The 15,636-nt window shown below is 37.5% G+C and overlaps 2 protein-coding genes across 2 annotated transcripts; both read left to right on the forward strand.

The window, feature by feature from the left end:
- The first annotated feature begins 28 nt into the window (after nt 1-28).
- On the forward strand, nt 29-8,780 carry dclre1c (DNA cross-link repair 1C, PSO2 homolog (S. cerevisiae)). The gene is made up of 15 exons (XM_018694868.2): nt 29-167; nt 311-362; nt 1,240-1,324; nt 1,480-1,539; nt 1,625-1,680; nt 2,615-2,716; nt 3,640-3,712; nt 3,862-4,002; nt 4,420-4,521; nt 4,963-5,099; nt 5,251-5,305; nt 5,652-5,740; nt 6,006-6,103; nt 6,741-6,827; nt 7,515-8,780. The coding sequence occupies exons 1-15, from the start codon at nt 59-61 to the stop codon at nt 8,279-8,281; spliced, it is 2,013 nt and encodes a 670-aa protein (XP_018550384.1). The 5' UTR covers nt 29-58; the 3' UTR covers nt 8,282-8,780.
- Nucleotides 8,781-10,271: 1,491 nt separating this feature from the next.
- On the forward strand, nt 10,272-15,222 carry LOC108895896 (overexpressed in colon carcinoma 1 protein homolog). The gene is made up of 7 exons (XM_018694871.2): nt 10,272-10,298; nt 11,354-11,434; nt 12,506-12,530; nt 12,706-12,741; nt 12,860-12,936; nt 13,879-13,949; nt 15,168-15,222. Exons 2-6 carry the CDS (start codon nt 11,374-11,376, stop codon nt 13,929-13,931), a joined length of 252 nt encoding a protein of 83 aa, XP_018550387.1. The 5' UTR covers nt 10,272-10,298; nt 11,354-11,373; the 3' UTR covers nt 13,932-13,949; nt 15,168-15,222.
- Nucleotides 15,223-15,636: the final 414 nt, after the last annotated feature.

The following is a 15,636-nucleotide window of genomic DNA, read 5'->3' on the forward strand; positions in this document are numbered from 1 at the left end:
CGTTATAAACAGCTCATGATTAATTTTAGAAGATATCGCCACAAGGTTCGGCATAAAGATGAGTTCATTTGCAGGCCGAATGAAGGAGTATCCCACCCTTTCTCTGGACCGGTTCGACAGGGAGAACCTACATGCCCGGGCATATTTCCTCTCCCACTGCCACAAAGGTGAGCCTGGCTGCTAGCTAGCAGCATCATCATCAGCAGGAGCAATGGCTGCCAGTTAAAATCAATAATGTTTGCATTTTTGTTTTGTCAGTGTTTGACAGTCACAGAGCAAGTTTAAATATCGTTGTTATCACTCTCCACAGATCACATGAAAGGACTGAAAGGACCTCTGTTAAAGAGAAAGCTTCAGTTCAGGTAGGACGATTTTGTTTTTGTTTTAAATGATTCCCTTTAAAATTAAAAGGGAACTGTAGTTGACTTTAATGTTAACACATTTACATCGCATTTTCAGATCACAGATGATAATGATAGATATGGAAGCCAGTTTCCGCTGGTAAAGAAAAACTAAAAAGGAAAAGTTAGTCATGATTAAAAAAAAAAAAAAGAAAGAAAAAAGCTCATGGTATGTAGTCAAAACTTGATATAAAAGGTCAAACGAACATTTTGACTAAATTAAAATTATCACGTAAAAGTCAAAATTTCTACATATATTGTGTCAAAACGATTGTTTTAAAAGTCAAAATGTTGATATATATGGAATCATTATGATAAAGATGTAAAAATTATGAGCTTTAAAGTTTACCTTTTGTTTTAATGAGTCAAAATTATGAGATAATAAGTAAACATTTGACACACCAAGACAAAACTATGATAAAAAAGTAAAAATTATGAGTTAGTCAAAAAACATTTTGTTCATATATTGACTTTTTATTTCATAATTTGAATTTAGCAAAGCAAAATATTGACTTTTGTGTTTGTAATTTAGATTTTTTTTTAATTTTATCTATCTGTCAGAAGTAGAGAAATTATGCTTCATAATGCTTATTAAAAAGTTTGTATACATTTGAGAAACATTATAATGAACAGATAAATCTATCTTGCTAGCACAAAAAACACTGTTATTTACTTTGTACTAGGTCTGTCTCAAGTCTATGAGATAAGCACAGATGACATGCAAGCAGTCGTCATGTTCAGCATTAGCAATGATTTAACATACAAGCATTTTTTGTCAACAAACTACAGTGTAATAGAAAACTGAACATGTTGGTCCTGTATTCTCTCTTGTTTGCAGTCGTACAGTCAGGCTGTACTGCTCTTTCGTGACCAAAGAGCTTCTGCTGAGCAATCCAAAGTACGCTTTCTGGGAGGAATACATTGTAAGTCCCCTCTTTTATCCCAAGCCACACAGTTCACATCCTGTGTGGCTTAGAGTCGTTTTTTGCCTTTAAATAAAACAAATCATATCTTATGGTTTTAGATACTGTGGGTAGTGAAACTGGGACTTATGTTGCTTCTAAAATTATCTGTTCAGGTGCCGTTGGAGCTGGAGAGCCCAACTCAGATTTCGCTTGTGGACGAAGCATCAGGAGAGGTAGAAAACGATTATTTCATCATCACCACAGTATGTGCAGTAAGTTTTTGTTTTTTAATCATCTTGTCTGTTGTTTGTGTGACAGAAAGAAGACGTTGTGGTGACGTTGCTTCCCGCAGGTCACTGTCCCGGCTCTGTTATGTGAGTTAAAGCATTTTTAAACACTCCTCGATTATATTTTGCCACAAGGCAGCATGCATTGATCATGACATTTGTAACTGTTCAGTTAAGAGTTGTAGTAATTAACTCGATCAAGAAAGAATTCATCTGCAGCTATTCTGATTTTACCAATTTTTTTAAGCACAAATGTCAAACATCTATCATTTCTAACTTCTTAAATGTGAAGTTTTGATGCTTCTCTTTGTTATACATGATCGTAAACTGAATACCTTCTGATTTTCCTCTGAAATCCTAGCAGGCATTTTTAAAAACATTTCTGGCATTTTATAAACAAAAATGATTAATCAATTAATCACCTGCAGCAAATTCATGTATAATGAAATCAATGAGGCTTGTTTACATTTCATTTTTCCTGAAGACAGTGTACCATCATTGGAAGTGTGTAGGAATGTTGCAGTCAAGTTTTTTGGCACATATCCCAGTCCTGTAACATTAAGTACCTGCTGATCCTGAGTCAGATTATTCAGGACTCCATAAATATTGATTAAATATGTAAATGACAGCTGTGGACAGTATGTATGATAATAAAGTGAATAAAAGACAAAGATAGTAGAAGGACAAAGGTCAGTTTGAAGGATCAGTAACTGGACTGATTGGTGGAGGCTGTAATGTTAGTTATTTATTAGCGGAGTTCAATGAGAGGTCAACGGGACATGCAATAGGTTGAGAGTGAATTGTAAGAGTGCCCTCTGCTGGGCCTTAAGATGAATGTCCTCAAACAGTCTGTTGCCCTTAAAGTCTTCAAATTTCAGTTCATACAGATCATTACAGTCTAAATATTTGATTTTAAACTGAATTTGAAGGTATGTATTACACATACATAATGAATGTAAAGTGATAAGAAGTCTAATGAAAAGGTCAAAGCATGAAATAGTTTGTGTGTTTGTGTGTCTAGGTTCCTGTTTGAAGGTTCTCAGGGGAACGTGTTGTACACAGGAGACTTCAGGCTGGCTGTTGGAGATGCGTCCAGAATAGAACATCTACACTCCGGCAACAGGTTGGTTGCTGATGAACTTCCTCACAGTTTCCTGTCTCAACAACTCTGTCTGACAGACAGTGGTTTAGAAATTACAAAATTAGATTTTCCCCCAGAAACTCAAGAATTATCTTAATATACTATAATCTTAAGACAACACAAAATAACTTGTCATACGAACATAAATGTATTTAAATCCTCCTAAATAAGTCTATGTTGAACTTTAAACCTCATGACTCACTATATATGTACCATATACTATATACTATATATGTATTATCCACCCCATGCTAAAAACACATGTCATTGTGAGCAAACCATATCTAAACATAAAAACACACAACTAGAAACTTGGAAACTTGGAGGGCTTGTTTTTCTTTTCTTTTATTTTATTTTGTTAGTGAGATAACATGACAAATAAGAAGTGGTATGGTGACAGAAAACCTGAAAACAGTTTACATAAAATAAGTGGAGAAGATTATGTTATGTTGTTGTTTTGTTTTGTTTGTTTGTTACGGGATGTTTTATAAGGGGAAATGGAATATGATGATAATAACTGCAAAAATAATAATGATAATTATAATAATAATGACAATAATCGTGGTAATGGGCGGTACAGTGGTTAGCACTTTTGCCTCACAGCAAGAAGGTTCCAGGTTCAAGCCCTGGTTTGTTTTCATGTTTCATGACATGCAGGTTGATTGGTGAATGTGTGAATGTGAGTGTGAATGGTAGTTGGCCCTGTGATGGACTTGTGATCCATACAGGATGTACCCTGCCTCTCGCCCAATACCAGCTGGGATGAATAAAAGTGAATTGTCTAGTTGGAAATTCTTACTGCTGAACGATGTGTTCTGTTTACACCTATAAGACGTCCAAGGTCATCTATATGTGTTGTGTCTTCATAGTTAATAAAGTTCACAGCAGTGTTTCTTGTTTCACAGGGTAAAAGATATTCAGAGTGTGTATCTGGACTCCACTTTCTATGACCCACGCTTCTATCAAATACCCACTCGGGTAAGTTTTAGATGTACTTACTGTGGGAAGGGTATACTCCTGACAGGGGATGGTAAATTTCACATTTGTAATTTCCAAATATGGTGTCTGTTTTTGTGCATGCTATTCTAACATGTACGTACATGATTTTTTTGTGTTTGTGTGTGTAGGAGGTCTGCCTGAACGGCATCTCGGTGCTTATTGGAAACTGGATCAGCCAGAGTCCATATCACGTTGTGTGGCTCAACTGTAAAGCTGCGTATGGATACGAATACTTGTTTACCAACCTGGGAGAGGAGTTCAACACTCGGGTAACATAGAAAAAGAGGCAGCAGAACTTGCCTGAGAATCATCACACTTTTAAATTCTCTTCAGTATCACTGTAATAATGATCGACATTAATGGGTACAATGCAAACACGAGATGCTAATAGCTAATTTGGTTACTTTTAATGGTGACAGTTTGCTAAAATGTAAACAAATATAGGCTAAAAAACAGAATTCAGAGGAGAATTCCAGCACCTACCTGTGGTTGACATTGCAGGAAAAAAGCCTTTTTAGAATACAACAACGCTGCCCTGGACGTGATGGACAGGTGCCGTTGAAATCACCTCACCTCCCCTAGAGACATAAATCCAGTCTGAATGGGGCAATAGGTACATTTCTGTACAAATCCATATAGTATGAAAGCACAAATGAAGTTTTATTTAATTTTATTTATCCCCATAGATCCACGTCAACCATCTGGCAATGTTCAAGAAGATGCCAGAGATCCTGAGCTACGTGACAACTGATCGCAGGATGCAGATTCATGCCTGTCGACACCCAAAGGTCTCACTCCAGACACACATATATACACTACTTAAGTTAGCTTGCAAACCAGCTAGAACTCTCTTGTATTGTAAATGTAACAGTAGCTGAAGCTCTTGGCAGCGACCGTCACCACCAGCTGCTCCCAGCAGGAAACCACGTTCAGCTGCAAAGAAAACTTACAAATAGCACCTTTACATTAGAGTTGTACATGGATTTTGAAAGAAAAAATTCATCTTCCTGAAAGTGCAACAGTGTCTTTGTTTATTAAAGGAGTACTTCACTTTCTTGCTGCAAGATACAGTAGATGAAAAGACTGATGCCACTCTCATGTCTGTGTGTTAAGTGTGAAGCTATAGCAGAGAAGTCTGTTAGTGTAGCTTAGCATAAAGACTGGAAACATGGGAAAACTGCCAGCCTGACTTTGTCTGTTAAAGATATTTTGTGTGTGTGTGTGTGTAGGATGAGGAGTTTTTCCAAGGTAACCGGCTGCCGTGTGGTTGTACGGCGCCTGATGGGACTCCTCTTCGTATCATCAGCATCAAACCATCCACCATGTGGTTTGGAGAGAGGACCAAGAAAACCAACGTTATAATAAAGTGAGAGCAGATTCAAATGTGTCAGTTTGTAGAAATGTCATGTTATCCAACTGAACATGACTCTTGCCATGTTCAGTTGGATAACGTGACAGGTTAACAATAATGTTGGAGGAATTCATTCTAAATCACATTTAATACTCTGTATTTTTAGAACAGGAGCCAGTTCCTTCAGAGCCTGTTTCAGCTTCCACTCTTCCTACTCTGAGGTATTTTTTAATGTATTTATGTTGCTCTGAGAGGACAGTTCATTATTTTGTTGACTCATGAGTTTTAATATTCTCAAAGGTCATCCACTACTTTGGCACCAGGAGTCCTCTTTAATGGCACTAAGAGTTTTCCTCTGAACAGCTCTTTACAAAGCTACTTTTATTTCACTGTGAATGAACTTAATCACTAATGTGAACAGTGGCTGACTCATAGCCCTGTTGTCAATGTAATATTGTACATGTGTTCCTTCTTCATTATTTTTTTACTTTAAAAAGTTTCATTAGGTTTTTTGTGTTGTTCTCTCACATATGAAGTGATGCTCATAATTTTCTTTTTAATTTGCAGCTTAAAGACTTTCTGTCGTACCTTCGACCAGTCAACATCTACCCCAGTGTTATTCCTCTTGGTCGGACACTGACGGAGGTTACACAGATGTGAGTGAAATATTTATTTATATCAAATAATTTATTCTACTGGACAAATTTGTCTGTTATATAAATGTTTGTTCTCTAAGGCTACGTCCGCACTTAAACGTTATTAAAATGAAAACAATCTGCGTCCAGGTGATGAAAACTCAGAGGTAGTGTGGACGTCAGGCGCAATCATAACAAGACACAAGATTATGTTTTGTTGGAAGGAATTCAGTTTCTTTATTACCTGCTAATCAAACCTAAAACATTTGATTTTGTATTTGATCAGGTTGAAGCTGATGTGCCGGAACCAGTCTGATCAGGCAGCGTTTATTTACAAACCTCTGGGAGTCCTCAAGCGCAACAGGGTGCAGCGACCTACACAAGGTGACACAAAACACACAAACACACACACAGATAACCGTGACAGGTGTTCCCCACAACATGTGTAACTTTTTCTGTAGCTGTGATGCTTGTTTACAGGTCACCATATGGTATGTTACAAATAGACGGTATGCTTTGTTTTCTTACACCTCATCACTTTACACATCTTGGGCAGATTAAGAGCTGTGTAACTGCATCCATGAGGCTTTCAAGACTGATTGAAATTAGACTGAAGATGACATATATTGTAGCTGTTGTATTTTGTGTTCTAAACCTCAATCCTTGTCATTTAAAAACAAAAACATATGACTAAAACTCAGATGAAGAGGTGGTAAAAATTGAATCGTGAGCAATGACTGACTAGGTATTTGACTTTTCATCTGATCAGTTTTGTCAAGGAGCAAACCACAAACTCTTGTCAATATATTTATTTTAGGTATATAACTAAAGCTGGAACTTATTGATTAATTGCTTTACAGAAAATAAATTGGCAACTTGTACTAAACAAGACATTTGCAGATGTCATCTTCCTGGGAAATTATATTGGGCATTTTCCAAATCACAAAAATAACTGGAAGATTATATGATGATATTTAAATGTTTGTGTTTTGTGTTTGTGTTTTTAATTGTCTGTGTTCAGATTCAGGGAGTGATGATGAGCTATTTGATGGGTTGGACGTAGCACCAGTCAGGAAGAAGATGGGGCTGAACCATGAAGTAAAAAAAGGTACATAAATACTTAAAGCTGTTATAATCGATATTTGTAGAATGTATCACTCGTAGTCATCAATTCACAGATAATTATCACCTGAATTTGTAGTTCCCACAACTCTACTGCTGTGGTTCATTCTCAGTGTTCTCATTTTCAGCAACAGGCAGCTGTTTTAAGAGAGGCATTTAGTCTCAACACCTGCACATATAAAAAATATGAACGTGACACAAGCGCACAGAACAGTACCTGCAAAGATTTCTGCTCCGTGTGCACAAGATATGTTATTGTTTAAAAATAGGGATAATAGTGCATATTTTCAGACAAGTCTCTATAGGGGGACACTCATAGTGTTACATTCATGACCAAAATAGTTATTCAAGAAAATTTGTGGGCAACTGGACTTGGTTGTAGATTTGTGAAGATGTTTCCCCTCTCATACAAGAGGTTTGAGAACTGAAGAAGCCCCCCCCCCCCCCCACAATCTAGTCCAGTTACCTTAATTTTGCTTTTCTTGGATAATCATGATGAGTGGGGGGCTTCTAAAGCTGTCACTCCATCTGACATGTGTTATGACAGAGTATACTCACCCCCTTAGAAACTCTAAAGACCCCGATGTTTCTCTCAGGAGGGGTAGATACCAAAAATGAAACTAAAAGACAGTGACCCTGGTTTGTGCTGATTTTCTTAATTTGTTGATTTTAGAGAAAAGTCCTGAGAGAACAGCACCTCCTGTGTCTGTGGAGGAGTCTTTACCTCTGACAGTCACAGACACACAGTCTGCTACACACAACTATGTTGACTGCACTGAGTCCAATGGTGAAGAGGAAGATGATGACGATGAGGAGGGAGAGGAGCATGACAGAAAAGGAGACACAAAACCGACAAAGAAGGTGATAAAAGAAGGAGAGAGGAGTAAAGAACCAGACGAAAAGAAGATGGAGGAAGAACGTAAAGAGACCTCTAACGCTCCGAAATGGGAGGACTTCTTTAACGGAGAAATGTTGAGTGACAGCCAGAACAGCCAATCACAATCCTGCTGCTCCAACACCACCACCTCCCCCTCCAGGATGACTGGCTCACAGACACCTGAGCTGTTCAGCGATCAAGAAGAAGAAACTCATGAACATAACGACAACTTCAGCCTGTCCCTGTCTGCCTCTCTGTCGAATCATTCCTCCCAGAACATGGACTCGTGCTTGCCTGACACCTTGATCCTCCAACCAGAGCAAGGGGGGCGGGAACAAGGAGACGTGTCAACCAACACCAAGACGGAGAGTGATGATCTGATTCTCCCGTCAGAGCTGGAGGAGCTGTCGACGTCTCAGGCGTCTCAGGCATCGTCGGACTTCGACATCGCCTGCACACCGGAGTCGAAGGTGCCACGACCTGATGAACTGTCACAACTGTACAGGAAGTTGGCATCAGGAGAGGAAGTGGTCATCAGAAAGGGAAGTCAGGGCTTTGCATGATTTGAGGTGAAGTTTTAGGTGAGCCACAGTGCCATCATTCCATCCATAGTAGATGCCACACTGTGGATAAATGGTAAGAGTTAATGTTCTACCAATGCAAATGGGTCACTGAGTCATTACCTCATAAATATACATATACATATACATATATACATATTTGTGTGTGTGTGTGTGTATATATATACACTATTTAATAAACACATAATGAGCTTCTATAGCATCTTACAAGTGCCAACATTCCTCTCTAGCTTCAGTCTAACCTCCAAACCACACAGACCTCAGTTGTAAAACACCTCCCCCTCCACACACTCACTATTCATTCCCATGCACTTTACGTTGATTCCTGCCCTATATGGATTAATGCACCTGTGCACATCACAGCTGACGTTTCCGTTTTGTCGTTTGTGGTTTGTTCTGCTTTTCTTTCATTGTGAACTGGATCAACTGATGTCAAGCAGATTAGCTTTTTGTCCAAATTAAATATTTATTTTCATCTGAAGACCGTGTTTTTTTTTTTTTTTTTAATTATTAAAAGGTTAAATCAACAGTTAGTTTAACTTTATACTTTAGACCTGCAATGCTGAATTGATTAGCAGATTTGCTAAAAAGTTATTTTGATCATTTGCTCAAGTGGTTAATCACCTTTCACCACTTAATTACATTTTGCTGAAAAAAAAATTTAGTTCCTACTCAAGTTTGATGAAAACCTCTCTAAATGCTAAAATACTAACACATTTCTGTGCTTTAGACAGGGGCCATAAAGAATATTTTGCAAATGCTCATCCATATCAGCATAGGGAGGTAAGTAACAATTGTTTCTATTATGGATCTGGTGATTATTAATTAATCGTTGTGTCTATAAAATGTCAGAAAATAGTGGAAAATGTTTGTTATAATTAACGTCCTCAAGTGTCTTGTTTTAACCAACAGTTCAAAAATCAGTGATTCCCAGTTTACAATCACAAAAGACAAAGAAGAGCAACCAAAGCTCACTTTTATGGAAAATTTTAGCTTCAAAAAAGATTGAAGCTATTAGTTATCCCAAAGGTTGTTGATTAATTTTCTCAGTCAACTAATTGAATAATAATTTCTACTCTAATACATGTATAAGATGACAAAGTAAGGTCACTGTAGGCCCCAAACAGAACAACAAAAACAAAAAAACTCTGAATTACTGAGATAGAAGTGGGAAATTTAAGATTTAAAATCGAGTCACTCGTTTATGAGAAAAAAAAAAATCAGGAATTAGAGGAATTACAGGACCTGTGCATGTTTACGGCCAAGTTTACTTTGTGCAGAGATTTGTAGTTTGTTGTGATTCTGTATAATTGAAGCTAGTGAACAAACAAAGTAACAGTATGTTACACTCAGTTCTGTGGAGGCTCAGGACATTGAAACACTGTTTGACGGAAAAAACCTCAGCATGTCTCCAGAAGTCATTTTCCACTTCCTGCTGGAAACGACGAGAACAGTCAATTATATTCAGAAAGTCACTTTTCTTCACCCTGTAATTGAAGTTGAGTGCATGAGTGCATGTGTCTGTATCCATGCGTGGTTATGTGTGTGTGTGTGTGGGCAGCATTGAGTCATTTTAAGTTGAGGCACAAAAGGAGCAGAGAGGAAGGAGACCGGTGAATAATAAAAAAAAAAGTACTAGTGGAAGAACAGAGTGTTTTCAGTTCTGCTGCTGCTGGTCCTCCATCCTTTACTGTAGGGACTGTTACTGTCAACCGATCACAGACCAGAATCTGGTCATTTTTTGGCATTTTCATGATTTAATTAAATTTTTAAATAATGTTATTTGTCCTGAAGGGGCGCTGTTATGACTGTTTTCATCAGGCTCCACCAGGGCTTTAACAAAATCCATAAATTTAATTTGAATGATCTTATCGCAGGAAATGTTGGCGACGTTGTCAGTCCAAGTCCAGGCTGAAATATTTCAACCACTCCTTGACGGATTGTCAGAAAATTCTCTACAGACATTCATGATCCCAGAAGATGAACTTTAGCAACTTTGGTGAGCCCTTCACTTTTCCTCCACTGCCACCATCAGGTCAAAATTTCACTTTGTTTAATGACTAAATGAAAAACAATTTGAAAACATGAGGAGGCAAGCAAACATTCTCCTGTGGGAATTTCTACTAATTTTAATAAATTTTAATAATTTTGATAAAGATTTTGTTGGTTCAGAGGTCAAAGGTCACTGTGATTTCATAAGACTACAAATAGGAATTTATCATGACAAAATTCCACATAAATGTCTAATAAGACAAAAGATGAAGTGATGGAGGTCAAAGGTCAGCTTTACTGTGGCATTATAATGATCTGCAAAAACGCTTCTGCCCTCTTCTACAAAAGCCTTCCTTCTTAGAAAGTTAGAGGTAGTTTGAAAGAGTGAGTAGAAACACAATGAAGCTGTAAAAGGTGGACTGATGAGTAGATCAGGTTTTGTGTGTGGCGTTTAGTCACTTGTTAGCAACCGTTAGCAACAGAAAAGCTTAAAAATGTGGGCTATTTACTGACATATTTGTAAGTATGTCGTAGAAGGCAGAGGAGTACAACTGCAAGGCAGTAACTCCAGTAACTAGTGATACTGCTACTGCTACTTGAGTAAAAACTTTGATTACCTCCACCACCACTGTCCAGACAACAGGCTAAAATAAATCTGTGCATGTTTGGGGGAAGTTTGGTTTTCTCCTCTCCCAGATCAGCTGTGTTTGGGGGCAGAAATGCACCAAATTAAATCGATTCAAGCAGACTTTGATCTACTTCCTTCAAACTGTGCGGGGATTTCAAACCATGAGACTCACACTGAAAAACACACACACACTGCTCCCTCAACAGCGGGGGTGAGCATACTCTCCTTCTCTCTCTCCTCCTTCCTCCCCTCCTCTTTCCCCCTCCTCCTCCCTTTCCTTGGCGTCATGTTAATCCTCTCTCCATGCTGAGAGGTACAGCACATAGACACAGAGTGAACAGAGACATTTTTATCCTCTTCCTCTCTGTCTCTCTTCGTCCTGTTTCCTTCTTTATTTCTTTCTTCTCTCCTTTTTCTTTCCTTTGCCTCCCAAGGTTTTGGAGTCAGATGAGAGATGGGATGTGGAAATTCCTCACCAGCCACCACCAACAACAACACCAGCAGCAGCACTGGAGGTGAGAGTGTATGACATAGAACATGAGCAGATAATATAACATTTTGTAACAGATCTTCTCTTTGCCTCTTTAGGCTTGTTTAAGTTATTTTAGTAACTTTATCTGTCCTGTAATATCATTAAAGGACCAATCTGTGATGTTTTTTCAGCTGGGGAGATGAAAAAGTGAGTGCTTTCTGATGTACATGTGATGTTTTTATACATACTCTCCTTTCTGTTTTGGACTTTTTGGAGGTAATCAGCCTGTTTGTGATTGTTAGACTCTCGTGATCAGTGTGGACGTTGAGTTTTCAGGGATTAAGGACACTGTTGGACTTTGACACAGCTTTGAAAACAAGGAAAGAATAAGTTGAGGTTGTAATTTTGTTGTTTATTGCACCTGGGTTATTATTCTATCTGGAAATAATCACAAAGACTGAGAAGACAAGGGTCTAATCTGCTGGTGCATACCTTACATATCCATGTTATTGTAAGTTTAACATGGTTTTAAATTCATGGTTTTTGAGAAGGATAAAGCAGTGACATTACCCTTTTTGTTGGAGGTTGGATAGAAGCCTGCAGACCCTACTCAGGAATGGAAAATGTCTCTCAAATCCTCCTCTGGTTTTATTAATGAATTTAAAGGTCCGTTGTTTACAAAATGTAAAAAGTATCTTTATCAAGGAAATTATAGGTGATGCAGCAATTATGTGGTTTTTATTTTGGTACACTAATCTTCTTATGGAACACATATAATGCACTATTTACAAGATGATGCAGATTAGTCAGTGACCACCTGACCTTTTCTTTTGTACCACCTAGAGGTTTTGTTTGTTCTTAGTTACCATGCTGTAATAGATCTTAGATTAGTATTTGTTCCTAATGCGTTTTTTACTCTTCTCTTCTTCTTGTTGCTATAGGTGAAATCAGTCTGTGGTGTTACAGCTGTTAAAGGCAGATGATAGAAAAAAAAATCTTCATGTGAAAATGTCACAGATTAGTTTAAACTGTGGAAACACTGAATCAAATTAATGGAAAAAGGATTTAATGATTTAACTCACGACTGATCTTGTTTGTCTGTGTCTGACCTCAGGTCGTGCTGAGTCTTCATCAAAGGTGTAAGTACATTTCATTTACACAGACACACACAAAAGACCAACACATTTTAATGTTAAAACATGTCAATGTTGTCTGACCTTTCTCTGATGTTACCTGTAAATTAGATCAGGTGACTTCAGCACAGGGTGTGGGTTTTAATGTCTGTGTGTTTTGTTTGGGTGGGTGTCTCAACAGATCAAATGAGTCTTTGCCTGAAGACGAGAAACGGAAGTGAGTCATTCATTTCATTTTCAGAGCAAATATGTCCTATCTGTTTATGTATTACACCCAATGTTTATTTAAATATAATGTATATTATTTATATATGTGTGTTTTTGTGCGTGATCAGGAACTATGGAGGTGTGTATGTGGGTTTACCAACAGACCTGAGCAGCATTCCTCAAGTACAGATAGGATCACTAAGAGGTAACACACACATTTCTATTTACACATTTAAACAAATTAAAAAATTACTGTCACAGTATCTTCAAAAGTTTTAACATAGTTCAAGTTTCTGTCTGTTATTAGAGTTAGTGACACTTGTAAGATTTGGCACAAACAGCTGTTACATTGTTACTAGACTCCACTGACAAAAACAGTAATTTTACAGAGCAGAACACAGGAGCTGCTGGAATACCACTGCTTCATCTGTTAGTTAGTTTGCGTTATTGTGTGGTACTTTTACTTAAGTAGCTGATCTGAATACTTCTTCCACCACTGAGAGTCACATAATAACAATGGAGGCAGTGGTATTCCAGCAGCTCCTGTGTTCTGCTCAGTGAAATTACTGATTTGGTCAATGGAGTCTGGTAGTGACATATAGTGATGTTTCTGGTTAAACAAAAATGATTTTACACTTCACACAAAATGTCTATTGCTGTAGAAATCCTATCCATAATGTTGTCAGACATTTATATAAACAATCTGAGCTGATGTCAGTGGAAACAACAAGCACCTTAGTGGACGTTTGGGATTATTGTTTTGTTCCCTCAGTTACCACTTCTTCATGAAACGTTTCACAATATCAGATTAAGTCAGCTGTCAGTGCGTAAGAGGCAGCATGCATACACAAGAGAATAATACTTCATATCCAGTTCCCAATGTCCTACACATGCATACACACACACACACACACATACACAGCCTCAGTTTCCTGTTGAATCTCTGGGGCCATGAGGGCATGGGAGAAAGAAAACACTGATCACTTCACAGAGTGTTTGTTAGTGTTTCATCTTTGTGACTCTAGTTTGTGCATGTATCAATATCGTACATGTATTTCATATTTTATTGGTGCTACATGTGTATTTAATTTGCTACATGTCGTGTGCTTTTGTGTGTGTTGTGTATTAATGAAAGTGTTGTCCTCAGAGGTTGACAAAGACTCGTCCCTCAGGAAGCCACTGTGGGGGAACGGACTATAATTTTTAATGAAGAGCCAGGTCTGTGCACGCTGTTGTGTGTGTGTGTGTGTGTGTATATGTGTTTGACGACCTCCTCCTGCTTCTCTTTTCCTTTTCAGTAATGAGAGCTATGATGTTGTGTCAGCAGTTAAAGGACCATACCACTGCTTTACATGTTGTATACCGATATGTAATATCAGTATAATCATTGGTGGAAAGTAACTAAAGTGCTGTACTTAAGTACAATTTTGAGGTGCTATACTTGAGTATTTCCATTTTATGCTACGTAATACTTCTACGCTACTACACTTTATCAGCAAATACTAAAGATTTTTGACCCCTGGAGGGAAGTTTACCAGCAAGATATACAGTAGTTACCGCATATAATTAATTAATCGATTAGTGGATAAAAATAAATTTATTGGAATTTGAAGTCATACAAAATGCAATAAATCACAATAATACAGTTGGATAAACCCTATACATATATATCATTTATTATCAAACTAAAGTGATTTCGTAAACAAATTACATGTAGATATAAATAAATTTAATGTGGAAAAAACTGTAGGTTAGATGCAAAAAATTGATCTAATTAAGAAAATACAATAAATGATAAAAACAAAACTGATTAAATAAATAATAATAAATGAGTAGCAAGAAAACATACAAAATAATAAGTAAACTATAGACAGTATGGGGTCAGTAATACCAAACTTCAATATTAGTGGCATCCATTTTTCTACATAGGATAAAAATGGGCAGATCGAACTGAAATCTACCCAAGTATTTACAGACAAAATTCAGGTTTTCATCAAGTAAAATCATTGATTGTAAGCAAGTTTAGTTTTTGCACAATACTCGCACCAGTGGCTGCCTGGAAGGTCTAGAAAAAACATTCAGAAATCTAAAATGTTCTGTTGTAGTAAAGAGGAAGTATGGTAAGATGAAATGAATCGACAAACACAAGAAAAAAACACTCGTATGGTCCTTTAAGATAAAAGCTCCACAGCTGTTTGACATGAATATTTCTCAACTAGTTACATGGATATTAAATAATTCAGTCACTTAAGTTGAATCAGGATGTTTTAAAAACTAATTGTAAAAGTAAGATAATCTTGTAATTCATTACCATTAATTGTATAGTATTTACTTAATAAATGACCCAGTGCAGTGATTATTTTCTTCACTGTGTCCATCATCAAATTCTCCTTGTGGAAGTGAAGTTTATTTGTTGTTTTTGTCTGTGAACTGAAGGAAGCTGCAGAAGAAAGATGCAGCAAGAAAGAGTTTGTCGAGGGAGAAGAAGAAAGAAGATGAGGCTCTCCTGGTGTCCTCCTTCAGGTTCTCAGTGGTATTATCAGGAGCCCACCAAGTCTCAAAAGGGAAACAGCGGCAAGACTCAGTGGAGCTAATCTTCTCTCTCGGCGTGGTCTGTAAGGAATTACGTGACTGTGGCCTGTTGTAGTGACCCTGACAAACTGGTTCTAGACTTTCATGCTTTTATGGAAGCGGATGTCGACCTGGACTCAAAGAAACATGGACAGGTTTGCTGTTTAGATCGTGGATGAAGGTTTTTATTCCAAACACAGAGGACTCCATTGGGAGCTTTTCATTCTGCCTTGTTGGCGTCCTGTATATTACAGTGAATCTCTGAGAGAATTGACTTAGACAGTAAAATAATCACCAACTATTTTGATTAGTGATAATTTTAGCCATTTTTCAA

This window comes from Lates calcarifer, linkage group LG18 (assembly GCF_001640805.2).
Source record: "Lates calcarifer isolate ASB-BC8 linkage group LG18, TLL_Latcal_v3, whole genome shotgun sequence".
Lineage (NCBI taxonomy): Eukaryota > Metazoa > Chordata > Actinopteri > Centropomidae > Lates > Lates calcarifer.

What these genes read in the sequence shown, in the direction of transcription:
- dclre1c (XM_018694868.2), top strand. Translation starts at nt 59, where the DNA reads ATGAGTTCATTTGCAGGCCGAATGAAGGAGTATCCCACCCTTTCTCTG. An exon ending in AAAACCAACGTTATAATAAA is followed by an intron (nt 5,100 to 5,250) that starts GTGAGAGCAGAT and finishes CTGTATTTTTAG; the next exon opens with AACAGGAGCCAGTTCCTTCA. An exon ending in CTGACGGAGGTTACACAGAT is followed by an intron (nt 5,741 to 6,005) that starts GTGAGTGAAATA and finishes GTATTTGATCAG; the next exon opens with GTTGAAGCTGATGTGCCGGA.
- LOC108895896 (XM_018694871.2), top strand. Translation starts at nt 11,374, where the DNA reads ATGGGATGTGGAAATTCCTCACCAGCCACCACCAACAACAACACCAGC. An exon ending in GCTGAGTCTTCATCAAAGGT is followed by an intron (nt 12,531 to 12,705) that starts GTAAGTACATTT and finishes GTGTCTCAACAG; the next exon opens with ATCAAATGAGTCTTTGCCTG. An exon ending in CCTGAAGACGAGAAACGGAA is followed by an intron (nt 12,742 to 12,859) that starts GTGAGTCATTCA and finishes GTGCGTGATCAG; the next exon opens with GAACTATGGAGGTGTGTATG.